We start from the raw sequence: 19,429 nt of genomic DNA, 5'->3' as shown, positions 1-19,429 counted from the left end.
CATTTGATAAATGCCCTAATTGTTTATTACCTCCCCTTGTCTGGTTGCTGACGTAAAGCGTCCCTGACATCGGAGGGCCTTGTGCTGGGGTTGGTTCCTGACTTGTGTGGTGTCAGTGTGGTTCAGTTTAATTAGAAATCGTTTTCTACCTCCGTAATTGCAATCATGCCACGAAGGGCTATGAGATGTCGGGTGGATCTTAAAATCAGAGCGGTAAGTAAACTTATTTTTATATGAAAACGTATTAGTAAATAAGGTAAAGTACTGTTTCGAAGAACAATACCAAAGGACATGTCGTGTCTTGTTTACTTAAAAGACCCGCTTAACACTGCTACCGTTTCTAGTAGTACAATTCCTGTTTTGGTAACAATTCTTACTGCAATATTTACACATTTTGATATATAATTTCTAATGTTTATGTCGCAACAAATTTGTGAGAAGTATTTTTGACATATCATAAGATATACAACTTTGAAGACCATAAGCAGTTTCCCTCTTTAAAAGAACTAATATGCAACAGGTTGATGCATATCATCATATCAATGGAGCATAAATGATACAAGAATATAATCAAGCCACTTAATAGCCATGGGAACGGGAAAACGGTCAAAATGGAAGTTTTACTTAATATTTATATAAATTGTATAATAACAAAGACTACAATACAGGACGAAACTTGTGATGTTTTTTCAAACAGGTGACTGCCCCAGGAGTATGGTTAAGTAGTCGAGAAGATGTCTACCTCAGTATTTGTATGTTTGGGGAATATAGAACCACCAATCTTGTTCCTTCAATTTTCCCCTTATTCATAAAGGAAGAATTGCTCTTTGATAAAGTAAGTGTAATCATTATCATTGACACTGTGATCAATTTGTCTAAAAAACAGTCAATTCATTATATCATATGTTATATTAATAAGCTTCACATTTGCATAAAACAAGTATCTAATATTTTATTGTTATTATTGATTTTATTAAATTGTTCATGGTAAGATATTTTTCATACACATTTTATTTAGATGGTAAACAATTCAGCATTTTTTGTTTCACTCATTTGACTTCAGACCTACTACACAGCATTAGACCCTTCATCAGTGGCTGATTACTTGGAAGGTAATACCTTAAACATTTAATGTCATCTTTAACATGTGAAAAATATGTCACATGATGTAGTCTTAGATTTGTGGTTGGGATCAATAATGTATATGAGAACATTTTCCCCAACATCTTTGACTGTCTGTGGTGTTTTTGTTGCCCTTTATGGTTTTATAGTATATATTATTAGACTCAAGTCAATAAATGCAAGTATTTTTTCATCAGATCCATATAGATAACATATAATGACTGGTAATATTCAGTCATTATGACAATTCAGTCTTTTTAACAGAACAAAAACAAAAATACATTACATATTTTGAATGTGAATTAGAACTGTGAAACCATTTTTTGCAGATGAACTGGTGATAATAGAACTTCTACAATTACGTGACGATTGTGATGGTGCTACTCGCCTAGCTTCCTATTCTTCCAATGCTCGTGACTTCCTGTTTCCATATCCAACATTAGCACCTGCTTATGCCTCTAACACTAGAGAATTGCTCCTAGCTCGCACCTTGGACTTCCCTGTGAGTAAGATATTCCTCAGTACTAGCAAAACATATTACAAAGAATTTCTCTTGTATTTTTGTTGTGATTAAAGTTTGAATTAATTTTTTTTGTAGATGTTTATTCATTATAATTTGTTTTGTAAGATTAAGTAAATAGCAGTAAACTGTTAAGAATGTTCCTTTAATTTCTTCACTTGTTGTAACACAGGGAATTGCACCTAAGCTAGAGTTTATCACTGTGACCAACATTTCTGAGTCTCTGTCCCCTGAACTTGATGCCTTGGAGGATGCTTTGATGGATGAAAGGGTAATAAGCATTAGATTATACAGAAATCCAGTTAATTATACTTTCTTGATCTTAATATTTTACTTACTGCAATCTGTTTAAACATTCCTTCAACCTACCTGGACTATGAAGATATATTCAAAGTTAAGTACATAATCATGTTGGTAAATATTCAACTGAACCACATTTCATGGCAAAGGATTTTCTTTCCATTTTTTTTTTGAGTGTTTGATAAGTACATATACTCATCTATTTCACACAGAAATCAAGGAGGCGTTCCAGATCTCGACCAAGCTCAAGAAACTCCATGAGGTTTGTCATCCATATTTGCGTGTGTGAGATTAAACTTTGTTGTTATGTACATGCTAACTTTGGTATAGAAGCAGTTCACTTTATCTCGGTTTGATCTGGTTTAAAAAAAAAAAAAAAACTTAAAAAAAAAAATTTTTTTGGCTTCTCTGACATTTCAAAATTTAAGGCGACCTTTTTATATATAGCAGCAGAGGAGTACACCGTTGGGAAGTTATATGGGATGGGAAGTTGTTTGATGAAATTAATGTTCCTTGTTGTTCTAGTCTATACTTTATATAATTATAGTTTGTACCCATGGTACAGCATGATGTTTGTGTAGGAAATGTGTTTAAAGGAACATGATTAAATGGTGTATAACAATGGTGTAATACTGAAATAATTTCCAAGGAGAGATCTTTCTTGATAGCTTATTCATATTTTATATTTATCAATTTTAAAGTTGTCTATTTGCTTTTCAAACTTACTTGGTTTATTGTGTGGTAAAGAAACTCCTGGTACATGTGTTCTGAATCATAGTATACCTACTGTTCATGTTTTAATATGTACCGTTATAACAATTCATACACATGTTGTGTTTTCTGTAGCTATCTTATGTAATATAAATAGTTTATTTTATATTTTGAAAATTATTGAATCAGTTTAAAAAAAAATATCAAAATTTGATACATCTTTATAAATTCAATGAAAACGTCATCATATCAATTTTGAAATTCAATTGATAAGGTTAATATTATGAATTCATGTGATTTCTGTAATTTAGTAGTAATTATTCAATGCTTGTTATGTTACACAACCTACAAAACCCAGCTCAGTCACTGTAATACATCCTTAATTTTAGAAATTTATCATTTCTTTCATCTGTTATCAATGTGTTCGTGTATCAGAGCTATCTTGCTTTTGCTTTTCTATATCATTTTTGCTTTTTTTTCTTTGTTTTTACACATATGTTTCTTGTTTGGTGAACTTGCCGCAGTCATGCGAAATCCACCAGCCATACAAAAGACAGTGTAACTGTCACATGATGTTCCTGGCCATAAATATCATGTCATGTGATGTCATCAACCTTGTCATGTGATGTCATCGACCTTGTCGTGTGATGTTTCAGCCTTTTCATGTGTTAACTTCAAGATTTATGTGGCTTTCAACCTAGGTGATAAAACACATACTAATTCTCCCATATTATAAAAGTGATATGGGAACTTAACAAGGAAATTTTAACATGTCCTGTATATACCATCAAACAACTGTACTCTATCCTCACAAACTATCTGATCCTAATATTGTATACTGTTGTACCCTAAATATTCCCCGCACTTCCTCAGTTTTTCCTTCACCTATATACAATGGTAAGTAGGGAACATTATGTTATTTATATAAGGATTTTTTCTGTACCTCAAAAGTAAAATTTATGTTATATGAAAGGACTATCTGTAAAGTTGATCTGAGAAATGTGAGGGCCAGATACTCTTATACATGCACTAACTAATTTGCCAAGGTGACATGTAACTCTGCTTGTAGTGGATGATTTCAGATTTTATCCTATACTTTATGTAGTAACATTTTGTAATAGTTACTTCTCAAAGATTTGTTTAGTCATGTTTCTATATCCTTGCATATCCTTTTTTACTTTTGTATTTCAAAGGTATTAGTTATGGTCCTTACTACTTTTCGTAATGATGGTTTACTCAATAATACAATAATGATACAAATATACCCTTACAACTTCTATTTTAGTTTGTATAACTTTAGTACTTTCTGTAGATGGTATATCTTCTTTTCTCTTGATTCATATTTCTTCTATGATGTGATATACAACTTTCCTTTCTGTACACATCATTTGTCTAACTGACTGGGCTGTTCTTTTTACCTCCCTGTAGGACATTCGTGGAAGTAGATGCTGAAGAGGACCTGAAAAACTACCACAAGCCAACAGTTGCCTCTGTTTTTCGTTCTAGGTCTCCGTCTCCTGTGTTTAGGAAGAAACTAGAGCAAGTAGGAACCAGTAAACGCCCGTCAAGTTCCAGCTGTGTTGGACGACCACCCTTTGTTGTCAGACATGTTAGTAGCTTTAAAACTAGAATAAACTATAAAATAAGACCACAGTTTGATATGTTGTTGGATGCTTTTTGAAATCATCAGCACTAGGGATATATTCAACAGAGGTCATTGTTACTAGTGATGTATTCAACAGAGGTCATTGTTACCAGTGATATTCAACAGAGGTCATTGTTACTAGTGATTTATTCAACAGAGGTCACTGTTACTAGTGATATTCAACAGAGGTCATGGTTACCAGTGATATTCAACAGAGGTCATGGTTACCAGTGATATTCAACAGAGGTCATTGTTACTAGTGATGTATTCAACAGAGGTCATTGTTACCAGTGATATTCAACAGAGGTCATTGTTACTAGTGATGTATTCAACAGAGGTCATTGTTACCAGTGATATTCAACAGAGGTCATTGTTACTAGTGATTTATTCAACAGAGGTCACTGTTACTAGTGATATTCAACAGAGGTCATGGTTACCAGTGATATTCAACAGAGGTCATGGTTACCAGTGATATTCAACAGAGGTCATTGTTACTAGTGATGTATTCAACAGAGGTCATTGTTACTAGTGATGTATTCAACAGAGGTCATTGTTAATAGTGATATTCAACAGAGGTCATTGTTACTAGTGATGTATTCAACAGAGGTCATTGTTACCAGTGATATTCAACAGAGGTCATTGTTACTAGTGATGTATTCAACAGAGGTCACTGTTACTAGTGATATTCAACAGAGGTCATTGTTACCAGTGATATTCAACAGAGGTCATTGTTACTAGTGATGTATTCAACAGAGGTCATTGTTACTATTGATGTATTCAACAGAGGTCATTGTTAATAGTGATATTCAACAGGGATTATAGTTGAAATATTCAATACAGAAAATTGCTATGCTGTTTTAGTAAACATATTAAATAGAACGGTTTATAATCTCTGATCTATTGTGTTTTACAGTTGGAGAAAAGCTTGATTGGTCGAACTCCTGGAGCTGGAGGACCTAAACAAAAAAAAGGCAAGAAAAAGGCCAAGCGCTCGAGCAGCAGACCCCGTAGTGCCTTGTCAGACACAGGTAGAATGTGACTTCACATATTTTCATTTTACATTTAAAACAATTTAATATAGTTTCTGAATTTCAAAATATCTCTGGTTTGAAGACTCAGTATATATGGAAATGATCACCCTATCTGATGAATTTGTTCGAGAATGGTAAACAGTACTGTCATGCCATTTCTTTTCAGAATATTACAGCGATTATGCCTCCTATCCCAGCTTAAACAAATACCGTTTGAAAAAGGTGCTGAGGGAAGCTGGTGATGACCCAATCCCTGTCTATCAATCACGATTTGTCCCAAGTGATGACGAGGGTGAGTATCTCCAGGATTAGTTGTCCCTGTCTTTTAATCACGATTTTTCCCAAGTGATGATGAGAGTGAGTACCACCAGGATAAGTTGTCCTGTCTATCAATCACGATTTGTCCCAAGTGATGATGAGAGCGAGTACCACCAAGATAAATTGTCCTGTCTATCAATCACGATTTGTCCCAAGTGATGACGAGAGCGAGTACCACCAGGATAAGTTGTCCTGTCTATCAATCACGATTTGTCCCAAGTGATGACGAGAGCGAGTACCACCAGGATAAATTGTCCTGTCTATCAATCACGATTTGTCCCAAGTGATGACGAGAGCGAGTACCTCTGGGATAAGTTATCTTTCTGTTACAGTAAATACTAGTTATTATCATCTTTGTGTTGCATTAGTGAGACCATATAGAATAGAGTATCAGTATCAGAGTGTTGTTCATTTTGATGAATAATGAAATAAAATATTAGTTTGTTTACCATTTGGAGTTTTTTGATACATTTTCATTCCTCAACAGATGCTGAAGTTGCCGCCTTAACCCGTTCTGTCGATGACCTTTACATTCCTCCAAGGTCACGTTCCCCCAGCCCTCTCCTGTATCGCTCTTCCTTGCGTGAGAGATACAGTGGCCTATCGCCTGCAGAGAGGATTGAACGGAGGGTCCAGGAGAGTTTAAGGAGGAGTCGTGAGATCTTGAGGAGTGTATCTCCTGTAAGTAGTAGCTATACACACTATGTGTTAAATAATTTCTGAGTACTCCAACATATCATATTTATGTGGCAATAAGCCCATGTTTGGTGGTAAATCTGTTTATATCTGTTGAATTTCCTTAAGTCCCTGATAATGTTGGAATCCAGCATTAACATAGCAGCAGAAACTTTAAAGGAAATTCAAATTTTGCTTGCATAATTTATGTTTGGTTTAAGCTTTTACCATTGTCTAGACTGATGTAACTTTCATTATTTAACAAACATAATATAAGTGACAAGCCAGCTCATTATGTTGTAATATTTTTTTTCTATTTCCTTAACTTATGCAGAGAAATTCCTCAAAAAAGCCAGTGTTTAGATTCTGAAATTCAATTCAAACAAATTATGTGTATAATTTAAGCAATGACATTGTCATGCTTGTTAAAAACACAGAGACATGTTTACAGTTATTTATTGGAATCTAATACTTTGCCTTAACAGGTTCCCAGGAGATACTCTCCTTACAGATCTCTATCTAGGAACTCGTTGGATGACTTAGAAATTGACACAACCATTGTGAAGAGTCGGAGGTATTATTAGCAGTCCAGCTGTGGGATGCTCCTAGCTTACATGTACATATCACTCCTTGTAATGTTTTGTGTTGTCGGTCTTAGGGAGGAAACTTTGTTGTCTTTTATATGTGTCTAACCGAAGAGTTCAAGTGTGTAACAACCGCCTGAAATATTTAAGCATTTTCATCAAATTGTTTTCATTATAATTGATAATTTATTTCCCTGTTACCAATGATCTTCAGAGCGATTTAAGATGGAGTTAAACTGTATCTTAAGGCCTAGCAATTGCATAATGATAAATGGTGAAATTGTGGGACTTTCCACCATGTAATGTCCCACACATTAAGACTACCGCACCAAGCTGAACTATGGGGCTGATGGTGGGCGCATATGTCTATGGACATTAGTGAACATCTGAATTGTTTCCTTGTGATAAACTAGACAGATAGGTAGTAGGGTTAAACAAAGTCCTAGTAAAATTATTTGAATCTACTCTGAAGAAATACCTCTACTTCCTTTGTGAGACTCGTGTCCATCCCTCTGATTATACATAATGTATATTGTGGAGTCCTTTGACCTAAGGACACTCCTAACCAAGCTTGGTTAAAATCCACTAATTGTTGACTAGCAGAGTTAGATATGGAAAGCTGACCAAATCACACCACACCTTGACAAAAGTTTACTAACATGAAGCCAGATAAATCACACCACACCTTGACAAAAGTTTACTAACATGAAGCCAGATAAATCACACCACACCTTGACAAAAGTTTACTAACATGAAGCCAGATAAATCACACCACACCTTGATAAAAGTTTACTAACATGAAGCCAGATAAATCACACCACACCTTGATAAAAGTTTACTAACATGAAGCCAGATAAACCCCAAAGTAAATCACTTCCATGTTGTCTTGGTTTTCTGTTTCAAATCCGTCAAAAATGTCTTTTCTCTTTAATATAGAATCTTATCTGCAGTTCTGCTGTTCTTATTTTTCTATTCTTTATCTTATTTATGTGTAGAATTTAGACTAAATTTAGATATTTTGACTTTAGAAATCTAGTGGCTGTTTATGTTGAGATGTTGTTTGCTATAATTGTTGTTGGGGTATCAGGTATGTTTGTGATTATGCATGGCATAATGCCTAGATTATTGGCTTATTAATCTTTATACATATATGTATCACTCTTATAATTTTATGATTTTTATGCCTACGGAGTCAGTGGTTTCCTTACACAATAAGACTGTACTTGTAGTTAAAGCAGGGTAAGACTCCCAGGATACAGCTTTATCAAGGATTAAAGCACTTAGCTGTGTGCAAAATGGCATACATGTAATCTCGTGAAATGTCAGTGTTGTTGCTGAATGTTATCAGATCCTCTAATCATAAGACCTAATTTTGTGTGTTTCTTTTGGGATGGTGTTGAGATGTTTATTATCACAGATTAGAGTAATTTCAACCTGAGATACAAGTAAATTTTTGATAATAAAGTGCCCATTTTATACAGAGTTAGGACCCTTCATTAACCGAGATTTTTTTTATCAACCTTGGCTCCATAGATCTGTATTTACCATTGCAGGCAATAGCAGATATGTTAATAGATTTTGTTCTTTTATGCTCGATTTGCATCTATAGAATTTCATCTGTTTTGTCTGTGGGAAATACTTCTAGTCTCATAGGACCAGAAACTAATAACCAGGTAATAAGTCCCGTAAGATTATAATTGAACTGTTGGGTTATTCTCTATCTTTAAAACATAACTGTAAAGTTCTCAGGTCTTGAGGCTATGTCAGACATTCATGTCAACTGCTGATGATGCAGTAGAAATATAAACATTTGATGATTATGTTACAGTCCACAAGCCTACGTACACCTGGACAACGGGAAATACTGGACAGATAAAGCAGCTCAATTTACAGCCAAGTCCCACCGACAAGTTTTCAATGATACCCTGAGCTCATCATATCAGAAGATGTATAAGAATGCATATTAATAGCTGGAGAGGATTTAGTGTCAGTGGTCAGCATATACTGCCGTTAGAGACCAGTGTCAACCAATCTCTGTGATATTGTTACTGTACCTCAACAATTTTTGGGAGCACTTTATTTCTGTAGTAATTTCATGCAAAAAATACCCATATACACTACAAAAATTATTCAAGAATTTCAAAAACTTACATCGAAACAACTCTTCTGTTATAAATGATATATTGAAATTTTGCAAAAATAAATTACTCATCAATATTGTGACTTACAGTAATATTTGATTATTTTTAGATATTGATGTTAAGTATTTATGGTATTTAATCAAATATTTATTGATTTTGTTTGTCCTTTCATGAAATAATTTTAGTTATTACATCTGCCATTAATTGATTAAAGAGTTGTTTTTTAAAACTTTGATGTTTTTTCCGTAGCAGAGCTAGGGAGTATGATAGAAGCCTACAAATGTTTTACCTCAACCTCAAGTGCTGATATCTTTCTTTAGGTCTTTATTTATATTGTCAAAAATATCCTGAGGAATTAAAAAAAAAAATCAGTATATGATGTAATATAAATCACGCTTTTTAGATTATGAGACACATTTTTATATAGTAATTCTGGTATAATTGTGTACACTATGGCTACAAAATTTATTTGTTTTTCTGAAAAAAGGTGACTCGGACGTATTTTTAAGATGAATTTTTTATTTGAGGTTATTCTGCATGTATGGGATGATATATATATAACAGCTGTAGTTTTTACCCGTTCTTGTTTCTTGAAAGTTTCTTGTTTTCTTATCTGTTGTAATTAAAATCTTTTTGGTTTCTTTTCCTCTTTAAATGTCTGTAGTTCAATTTTGTTATTCAGAAAAGAGAAAGAGAGAGAAAACAAAAACAGTAATTGAAAAAAATTAGCTCGTTTTTAAAACATTTTAGAAAATTATTCTAATTACATTTTTTTTAAAAAATCTGAATCTCATTTAATTTCTTGATTTTTATTCTCTAATTACTATAATTAGAAAAATGAAACAGGAAAAATTTTACATTTTCTGATGTACAATTCTGTTGAGTTATGACCAAATATTTAGTGAGGAAATAATTGCTTTGCTAAATACACTATGTTTTACAAATATGTTTAATTTAGGATGATAAGAACATGACAACTGTAAACGAGAATGGTACAGTGCATATATATGTATAGACTTTTTTTGGTTGTTCACCACAACGAGGCAGAGCCTCAACGAGATATCAATACTCCACCCATGAAACCAAACCTGTGATTTCAGTATTATTTGTAGTCATTATTAGAGATTTCAATTAGCAGGGTTTTCTGGATTTAACATTTCTGTATACCATTTTTTTAATTTATTTTCCTTCCAAGTATTTATATACCATTTCCGCATGCATCATTATCAGTTAAAGCTAGATTTATGTTAATTTTTCTAATTTTTCACATCCTTTATAAGATAGAATATTATTAACCCTACATCAATAATCCACACAAGAGATTGAAATGTTTCATACAATCGTCATCTGGAAATGAACTTGTGTTGGACAATTATTGTTTCATTAATCAATGAAAGTTTTAAATTCTGAAATTTCTTTGAAAAGAATACAAGTGCATGTTGACTGCGGAGTGAAAATTTTGGTTGGGGATTTTATCGAAAGTTAATTCATGTTGAGATGTATGACCTTTTATATTGACCAGTGCTAGTGGTGTTATATGGATGTCTGTTTCTCTGTAAGAAAATTGTGTGAACATTTGTCTTTATTTTAATACATTCCATTTTTTTTAATGACAAGTGCTCTTTTCTTTAAATTCAAAACTATTTTCACCTGCTGTTAAAACCAAACAGTGGTGATAATACTTAAAAATCAAATTCAATTTCTCTGGATTTTATTTTGAAAGCAACCTGATTTTAAGAAATCTGTTTTGGTGTCTAGCCTAACTGACATCTAGTATTCCGTCCGTCAGATTTATGAGGTGTGTACGAGGAATCCATATATACATTGCACATTCTACACACCGCATTCATTTAATGTCTAGTTTTATTTGTATTTGAATAATGAAATATATACATGTAAATCCAAATAGAAAATAAAACATTTAATAGAATGTTAGTACAATTTGTTGGTTTTACTTTTTTCAGTAAATCAGATCTTCACACCATAGAGATAAAAGGGTTTGGACTGGTATTGAGGAATTCAGTGATGTTACTGGTATCTAACCCTGTAATCAGTGACTGAGTCATGATATTTTGACAGTTTATTGTACAGGTCATGTCATACAGGTCATGGCGTTTATCGTAGAGGTCATGATATTTATTCGGTGGTCGGGTGGCGCAGTGGTAATGCACTCGCCTTTCACCTTGCCGACCGGGGTTCGATTCCCGGAACGGACATAAAAAGGTAAGGGGTCACCTGCCGGATTACGTGGGGTTTCCCCGGGTACTCCGTTTTCCTCCCACAATAAGACCCTCGTGCTTACATTCGGGACAACAAGAGTGATTAGTATAAGTTGACATAACTTGTTTCGCAATTGTTGTAAAATAAATAAAGTTTATATATATGTTTATTGCACAGGTCATGTCGTTTTTCGTACAGGCTTTGTCACTTATCATACAGGTCATGCCATATAGTCCAGGTCACGTAGAGCATGTCATGTCATTTATCATACAGGTCATGTCATTTATCATACAGGTCATGCCATATATCATACAGGTCATGCCATATATCATACAGGTCATGTCATTATTGTACAGGTCATGTCATTATTGTAAAGGTCATGTCATTTATTGTACAGGTCGGATCATTATTGTACAGGTCAGATCATTATTGTAAAGGTCATGTCATTATTGTACAGGTCATGTCATTATTGTACAGGTCAGGTCATTTATTGTACAGGTCAGGTCATTATTGTACAGGTCAGGTCATTTATTGTACAGGTCAGGTCATTATTGTAAAGGTCATGTCATTATTGTACAGGTCATGTCATTATTGTAAAGGTCATGTCATTATTGTACAGGTCAGGTCATTATTGTAAAGGTCATGTCATTATTGTACAGGTCATGTCATTTATTGTACAGGTCAGGTCATTATTGTAAAGGTCATGTCATTATTGTACAGGTCATGTCATTATTGTACAGGTCATGTCATTATTGTACAGGTCAGGTCATTTATCATACAGGTCATGCCATATATCATACAGGTCAGGTCATTATTGTAAAGGTTATGTCATTATTGTACAGGTCAGGTCATTATTGTAAAGGTCATGTCATTATTGTACAGGTCATGTCATTATTGTACAGGTCATGTCATTATTGTACAGGTCAGGTCATTTATTGTACAGGTCATGTCATTTATTGTACAGGTCAGGTCATTATTGTACAGGTCATGTCATTATTGTACAGGTCATGTCATTATTGTACAGGTCAGGTCATTTATTGTACAGGTCATGTCATTTATTGTACAGGTCAGGTCATTTATTGTACAGGTCATGTCATTTATTGTACAGGTCAGGTCATTTATTGTACAGGTCAGGTCATTATTGTACAGGTCAGGTCATTATTGTACAGGTCATGTCATTATTGTACAGGTCATGTCATTTATTGTACAGGTCATGTCATTTATTGTACAGGTCATGTCATTTATTGTACAGGTCAGGTCATTATTGTACAGGTCATGTCATTATTGTAAAGGTCATGTCATTATTGTACATGTCATGTCATTATTGTAAAGGTCATGTCATTTATTGTACAGGTCAGATCATTATTGTACAGGTCAGGTCATTATTGTACAGGTCATGTCATTATTGTACAGGTCAGGTCATTATTGTAAAGGTCATGTCATTATTGTACAGGTGAGGTCATTATTGTACAGGTCATGTCATTATGTCATTATTGTACAGGTCATGTCATTATTGTACAGGTGAAGGTAATTGAAAGAAAACAAAACAGAACAATTTGTTAATGAATATATTGTAAATAATGGATATGAAATGTAGTAAACAAAATATTAAAATGGTTCTTACATACACAAAACAAACCGTATATAATCCCTTATACTGTACAAAAGTGACCTGGTCCACAGAGAAAATTAAGACAAGGTCATCACAGAGAAACGCTTTGGACTTTATATAATTTTCCTTACAATCTTCACCTTAAAAAAGGTCAGTACACCACAATATTAGCAGAAAAAAGGGTGGCGTTTTGTATTTACTGTCAGAGTCATATCGTGAAAATGATTAAATCTAGTCATTCTATCAAATATTTTTGAGATTCTCTTTCAAGTTAAAACTAAAGGACAGTGTTTTAACTATAGTGATTTACACTAAGTATACAATGACTGTTTAACAGGTGTTAAATATAATTAAAAATTTATAATCATAATGCATATATTTCCTTAATATCACAGATATAGAGATTCAGTAAAATTACTGTAATAAATAGTTATAATTAGCAAAACAAATACAACGAAATAGAAAGGCAAGAAAAGTAAATAGGTACAGCCTCTACAAGAAAGTTATAGTTTAGCTCTGCTGAAAGTTTGTTTGTGTTGGTAATTTATTCACATTGTTAAGTATTTCATAAATTTTTCATTTATTAACAAGTCCCTAAGATAAGAGAACTATTCTACAACACAGTCAAGAAAAAGGAACTTCAAAATTATCAAATTACCACAACAAATTTTCTGTTCAATGAGCCATTTTTTATAAGTTAACAAGATTCTATGAACTTGAAAACTAACTAACTTTAAAGAATTAAACATTTTCATCTGGAGAAAATTCTTGGCACATCTAGATACATTGTAATAAAAAAAAGACTACACTGTGTGATTGGCATGATATGAAATATTATAATAAATTCTGGAGATTCTGTCAATAAAAATATGTACAATTAATTTTTGCTATAAAAATAATCAGTGTATATTTTAACCAGTGATTTCTTACAACGGATATCTACTTGATAAATACTTACAAAGATACAAAGTTAAATGTATTTGTTAATTATATAAAAATCACATAATTATAGAATGTATAAATTATGATACACAACTATTTTACAACTTCTATTTAATACACATGATCAGTCAAAAGTTTCCTAAACCATGTTCCACAAATGATGTAAGGAACTTAAAAAAGAAATAATTAAACTTGTCGAGTGTATTAAAACAGTAAATCTAATAATATCAATAAAAATCAACAAATAATAAATAAAATCTGAGTCACGATTAAAACTACATGTGCTCTTAAACCTTAAGTTATCATTTATCTGTATAATCTGAGAAATATTCTAAACTATTTGTATTAAGGCACTGGGTCAGTTTAATGCTTGGAATCTGTACATTATTCTACCAACATAGATCATTATGAGATTCATATGACTTTGTCCGCCTCTGGAGATTTATTATATATATCATTAATTAATTTTGCTTCCTACTCTATTCAATGCTTACCATTAACACTAAACTTCTTGCTTAACAACATGACTAGTTTTTATTTTTCAAAACACTTGTCCCTGAAATCACTGTTAATTTTTGCTAAAGTCTTACTTCACCAATACAGAATAGTTTGAGGTAGATCAATTATCTTTTGTTTTATATCTACAAGATAAGGACTGATATTCCATTAGTTATAAAGGGAATCAAATATAACTACAACATCAACTAAGTTAGTGGTATGCCATATAATCTTATACAACTGTATGGACGCAACCTTCACATATACAGTTAATGCTCCTGAAAAGTACTTTGCATGGCCCTACAGCTCAAACTCATCCAGCAGCACAAACTAAGGACTTTTAATTGGTGGTTAGACTGCAGTATTACACATCTTCTTTCAAATATGTCGAGACATTAGATCATGTGGCTGGTTTAAATGTCTACAAAAATGAGTTATGAACCCGGATTTAATGTCAAAAGCTATCAATGTGCAAAAACTACAGAACTGGTTAAATGAAAACCAACATCAACATACACAAATTACAGTTAAATGTCAGCAAACTTCAGAGTAAACTAATTACAAGCCTGGGCAATATGTTGACAGACATCAATGTACGCCAATTACAGGCATAGTGAAAAGTCAGCAGACTTTAGATTACACCAATTATAGGCCTGGTTTAAATGTCAACAAACTTCAATGTACACAAATTACAGGCCTGACAACAATCAGAGCCCATAACAGACTTTTAGAGCAAATGTCAATATATATAAATCCCTTACCAACTAAAAACAAGTTATTATCATGAAAATATCCACACTGCAATAATTGTACATGGGTGTATACATTGTGTACAGGATGAAACCTCTGTTCTTTGTATATATACTATATCAAAAACAAACAAGATATTCATAGTAGTTATAGAAGTTTAAATATACAAATATCTGGACTAGACCAGTTATGGCCAAAAGTGACATGTAAGTTACATAATCTATATTTGGTAAATCAGCTGGAAGACCTCTTTAATACTATAATGAAAGATTTCTAGGACAGAATCATACAGTAAGTACACAGGTGTTAGAAAATTTTACATCACAAGAGACTAATTTGTATCACTCATTGGATTAGTAGGCCATGTCCTGAACAATGGACGGTATGACAAGGTCACATGACCTTGATATGTTAACAATGAAAAACATGGCATGGTCACATGATCTGGATGGATCACAAACTATGGATGGAATGACCTTGAAAAATGCAAACACTGGATATAATGAAGACTTTTTTTACAAATAGAAATGAATCTCAAATATGTCGATGTTATAGACAGGGATCGTCAAAAATCAAACGACAGTAAACAGTGCATGTTCACACCAAACAACGACAGTAGATTTCAACAATATACAGTACCTGACATTCATACTCTGCCATTATCAGGACAGAACTACCTCTCATGTGAACCTGTAGGTATTTCTCTGTCTACAGCTGATAATACATATACATATTTAATCTTAAACTAAATATACATGCCTGGTTTTATCATCACAATGGTCAAACTTTAGCACTCTAGCAATATATAACACAGAAACTGTATAATGGTATACTGTGGACAAATTTTACAATGGTTGATATTTATATACGATTAAAAAATATAAGCCTTGTTAATACTGTAATACAAGGTCATTTTCCTTAGAGAATGATTTAGTCCGAGATTCATCACTACACAATACTATATTCTAGTCCGAGATTCATCACTACACAATACTATATTCTAGTCCGAGATTCATCACTACACAATACTATATTCTAGTCCGAGATTCATCACTACACAATACTATATTCTAGTCCGAGATTCATCACTACACAATACTATATTCTAAGCTCTGTAATCAACATATTTGTAAAGGAAACTCCCTAGGAGACAGATGAATATTGCATGAGAAGGTTATGATGAATACTTTGGCAGCTTTTTAGATATTGATAAAGGCCCATTACCAATAAATAATCATATATGACAATTTTGTACCCTGATTAATATAACAGCAAACAGCATTACTACAGTAAATCTCTGACTTCCATCACCAACATGTTACTAACATCACAGGTAAAGTCTGGTTTAAACTTTTCTGACACAAAAACTTGATATAGCCTAAACTTTGACACATTAATTTTCTCATTCACACTTTACATTTCTATTTTCATGGATCAAAGTCAAGTGCAATAATAAGGGATTTACCAACCTTACAAAATATCATCACCGTTTTTCATTGTTTACTCATCTTTATATAAAAACTGATTCTCTATAATCAGCCATTGTTTACTCATCGTCAACTTTCTTTTGAGTATTTTCTGGTTTTGATTCATCCCTGTTTTCCTCTGTCTCTTCTTTATTTTCCGCCTGATTCTCTTCTTCATTTTTTTCTTGGCCTTGTGTTTCTCCTTCACCACCTTCTGTCCCTCCCTCATCCTTTGACTTCTCTTCCTCTTTGTCCTCTTGTCCCTCTTTTTCTTCTTCCTGATTTGTATTTCCTTCACCACCTTCTGTCTCTCCTGTACCTCCTTCTATGTCTTCCTCTTGTTTCTGTTCTTGAGGCTTCTCCCGTTGACCTCCATTAACATTAAGGTCAGAGCTAACAACTTCCACCTTTTCCATTCGATCCATGTACAGCTCCAGTTCCACTGATCCTACATTGCTCTCATCCTTCAGCCAACTGTAATGAAAAATTTATACAATTATCAATTTCCTGCGAGATATTCAAATTATAATTAAATTCTAAAATTAAGCTGCAGTTTATTTTCTTTACAAGTGTTTCATTGGCAAATCTTAACAAGCAGTAAACTCTAATTTATTGCCAATAAAAGAACATTCGATCATCAAAGAAACTTACAAGCATGAATATCAGTTGTTTCCTTATCACTTTTGATAATTGTACTATCAGGGCATTATCAATTTTACAAGGAATTTTCAAATGTTTACAACCAAGTTATGTCCAACACGTACAGTTGAAGAGTATTTTTCTTGGTAACAAGGCAGTATGTATCATCATGATGGTTTTACACCATATACACTATGAGCAGTTGTTCATAAAGACATGTCAAAAGCATAATTTTCAACAGTGAATGATCCAGAAAAATTTCATCAGATAACATGTATTATAAACAGCATGCACAGGGACTCACCTGCCACATGGGAACAAGTAACGTTTTTCTGCATCATCTGACTCCATAACCGTGACCTTCTCCAACAGCCAGGAAGGATCTGAGCCTGAGGAATCATGACCAATGACAATGGTCTCCAGGCGACCAAGTTCAACAGCCTCCACTACAAAGGTGTCCACCTACAAATAACAATGGTACAATCAGGCTATCAGGGTTTATATCACTCACATAATGAAAGTGGCTCACAGATTACTACTGGTTAAACTGGTGTTACACTCGAGAGAGATGGAATATTTAGCTACTGGTCACATGATCACGGTAATGACAAACCTGAGGATTAAACAAAGCTAAAGGTCCCTTTATATTGAATTTAAACCCTTTGGATGAAAGTCAAAGACCAGCATACACCCACTGACTGACCAATTAAATGACTGATAAGAGACACACTGTACCAGTAAGTGTTGGTAATATTTTAAATGGACACCTGGGCAATAAGAATGATTTTAACAAAAAGTCCATAAGGCCTGTATCACTCATCTGGCAAAAATTATTACTCTTCACTCAAGAATGCTTAAGATCAAATTTTACCATAATCCAATCACGCCTACAAGAGGAGTAGGATCTTAAAGAATTTACTCTATTTCCCCTTTTGGCCTCTGCCCCTCTGACACAAGTGGGCTGAGACCCAAGGTTAAAAAAAATTGATTCCTCTTCACCGAACAATGCTTCAGCCCATATTTGGGGAAAATCTAATCATTCTTAAAGAAGAAGTAGGATTTCAAAGAATTTGCTCGATTTCCCTTCTAAGCCCTGCCCCTCCTGCCCCATGTAGCCTAGGCCCACCATTTATACATAACTGATTCTCCTTAACCTAAGATTGATTCAGCCCAAATTTGGGCACTATCCAATCATCCTTACAGGAGGGGTAGGACTTTAAAGAATTTCTTCTATTTCCCCTATTGGGCCCTGGCCTTCCTGCCCCAGGAGGCAGAGACCCAACATTTGTGCAAAATTTGTTCCCTACCACCAAGGGATGCTTCTGACCAAAAGTCATTTATGACTAGTAGTGATTTTAAGGAAAAATGTTGACAGACACTGAGGTATGCCATGAGCTCACTTGGCCTTTTGGCACAGGGTGATAACATTAACACTGCCCTTCACAATTTGCCTATCTTCCAGAGATATAATGATATTAAAAGGCTGCATCTATCAAATCACTTGAAAATTGATATCTTTATTGAATGGATTAATCAAACATGGATTTCAATAAAAAATTCCTAATGCCTATGAATACTACACCCTAGACAATACCTTACCAACCCATCACTGTGACTTTACAATTTTCATAAGTGTGAAAATCACACAGGTTTTTAGTGTCCTTTGTACATCATCTTACCCTTCCAGTCTCGAAGGCATCTCCACCTTCCCTGTTGTTTTTCAGGTAGCGTTTGCCCGAGTCACCCAGCGTGCCAAATAGGTTGATGTAAACATTAGCATCAGACCCAGCCCCAGCTTCGTCTCCAGTTGTTGTCTGTACAACGTACTTGTTAACTGCAGAGAAAATAAAGTCAGTCAGCAGGATCAATATTAGAAAGTATCTTTTATTGTATGGATGTGTATTTTTGGATGTTGAATAAATTTTCATTTGTACTTAATTAAAATACATGATATGCCAAATTGCTCATTAGTGCTAAAATATATGTAAAGTTTATACATATTAATTCATAAAAAAAGTCTCCTAATAACTATCTCAAGGATTTAAATCCCATCAATGGCCTTAAAAATCTAGACACTTTCTATTTTGTTTCCTAGGAATAAAAAGTATCAATTAAAACAACAGTAACAAAAATTCTGATGCTAGAATTTCCCCAATTCCCCACTTCAAATGCTGTTTGTACAAACTGAGTCAAATATGAATTGTTTCAAACATGTTACAAGTAAAAAAAATAAATTCATATAATGCTGCGGGTGC

At 33.6% G+C, this 19,429-nt stretch overlaps 2 protein-coding genes across 4 annotated transcripts in view; one reads left to right on the top strand and one right to left on the bottom strand.

Moving 5' to 3' along the window:
• The first annotated feature begins 128 nt into the window (after window positions 1-128).
• LOC132562533 (spermatogenesis-associated protein 6-like) lies at window positions 129-9,059 on the top strand. Of its 3 annotated transcripts, none has more exons than XM_060227279.1 (12): window positions 129-213; window positions 698-835; window positions 1,064-1,112; window positions 1,452-1,624; window positions 1,815-1,913; window positions 2,155-2,204; window positions 4,160-4,262; window positions 5,212-5,326; window positions 5,496-5,621; window positions 6,135-6,328; window positions 6,808-6,896; window positions 8,735-9,059. In XM_060227279.1, the coding sequence occupies exons 1-12, from the start codon at window positions 166-168 to the stop codon at window positions 8,871-8,873; spliced, it is 1,323 nt and encodes a 440-aa protein (XP_060083262.1). In that variant the 5' UTR covers window positions 129-165; the 3' UTR covers window positions 8,874-9,059. The 3 variants fall into 3 exon arrangements, with proteins under 3 accessions (XP_060083262.1, XP_060083261.1, XP_060083263.1); XM_060227278.1 differs by having other exon boundaries at window positions 4,082-4,262; XM_060227280.1 differs by having other exon boundaries at window positions 4,082-4,262; window positions 6,808-6,938; window positions 8,735-8,809.
• Window positions 9,060-16,615: 7,556 nt separating this feature from the next.
• Window positions 16,616-19,429, bottom strand: part of LOC132562518 (lipoxygenase homology domain-containing protein 1-like) — a 65,835-nt gene continuing 63,021 nt past the window's right edge. The window contains exons 72-74 of the mRNA XM_060227263.1: window positions 18,854-19,008; window positions 17,479-17,636; window positions 16,616-17,009 (exon numbers count right to left, since the gene is read on the bottom strand). Coding sequence (XP_060083246.1) covers window positions 16,616-17,009; window positions 17,479-17,636; window positions 18,854-19,008 — 707 coding nt within the window. The remainder of the gene's footprint in view (window positions 17,010-17,478; window positions 17,637-18,853; window positions 19,009-19,429) is intronic.

Source organism: Ylistrum balloti, unplaced genomic scaffold, assembly GCF_031769215.1.
Source record: "Ylistrum balloti isolate Yb309-2 unplaced genomic scaffold, AGI_CSIRO_Ybal_v1 Utg371442, whole genome shotgun sequence".
NCBI classification, from domain to species: domain Eukaryota; kingdom Metazoa; phylum Mollusca; class Bivalvia; order Pectinida; family Pectinidae; genus Ylistrum; species Ylistrum balloti.
Note: the sequence above shows the minus strand (reverse complement) of the source record. Positions and strands in the feature narration are given on the sequence as shown.

Coding starts and splice junctions, on each gene's coding strand:
- LOC132562533 (XM_060227278.1), top strand. CDS start 166: ATGCCACGAAGGGCTATGAGATGTCGGGTGGATCTTAAAATCAGAGCG. Junction 1,113..1,451: donor AGTGGCTGATTACTTGGAAG/GTAATACCTTAA, acceptor CATTTTTTGCAG/ATGAACTGGTGATAATAGAA. Junction 1,625..1,814: donor CTCGCACCTTGGACTTCCCT/GTGAGTAAGATA, acceptor GTTGTAACACAG/GGAATTGCACCTAAGCTAGA.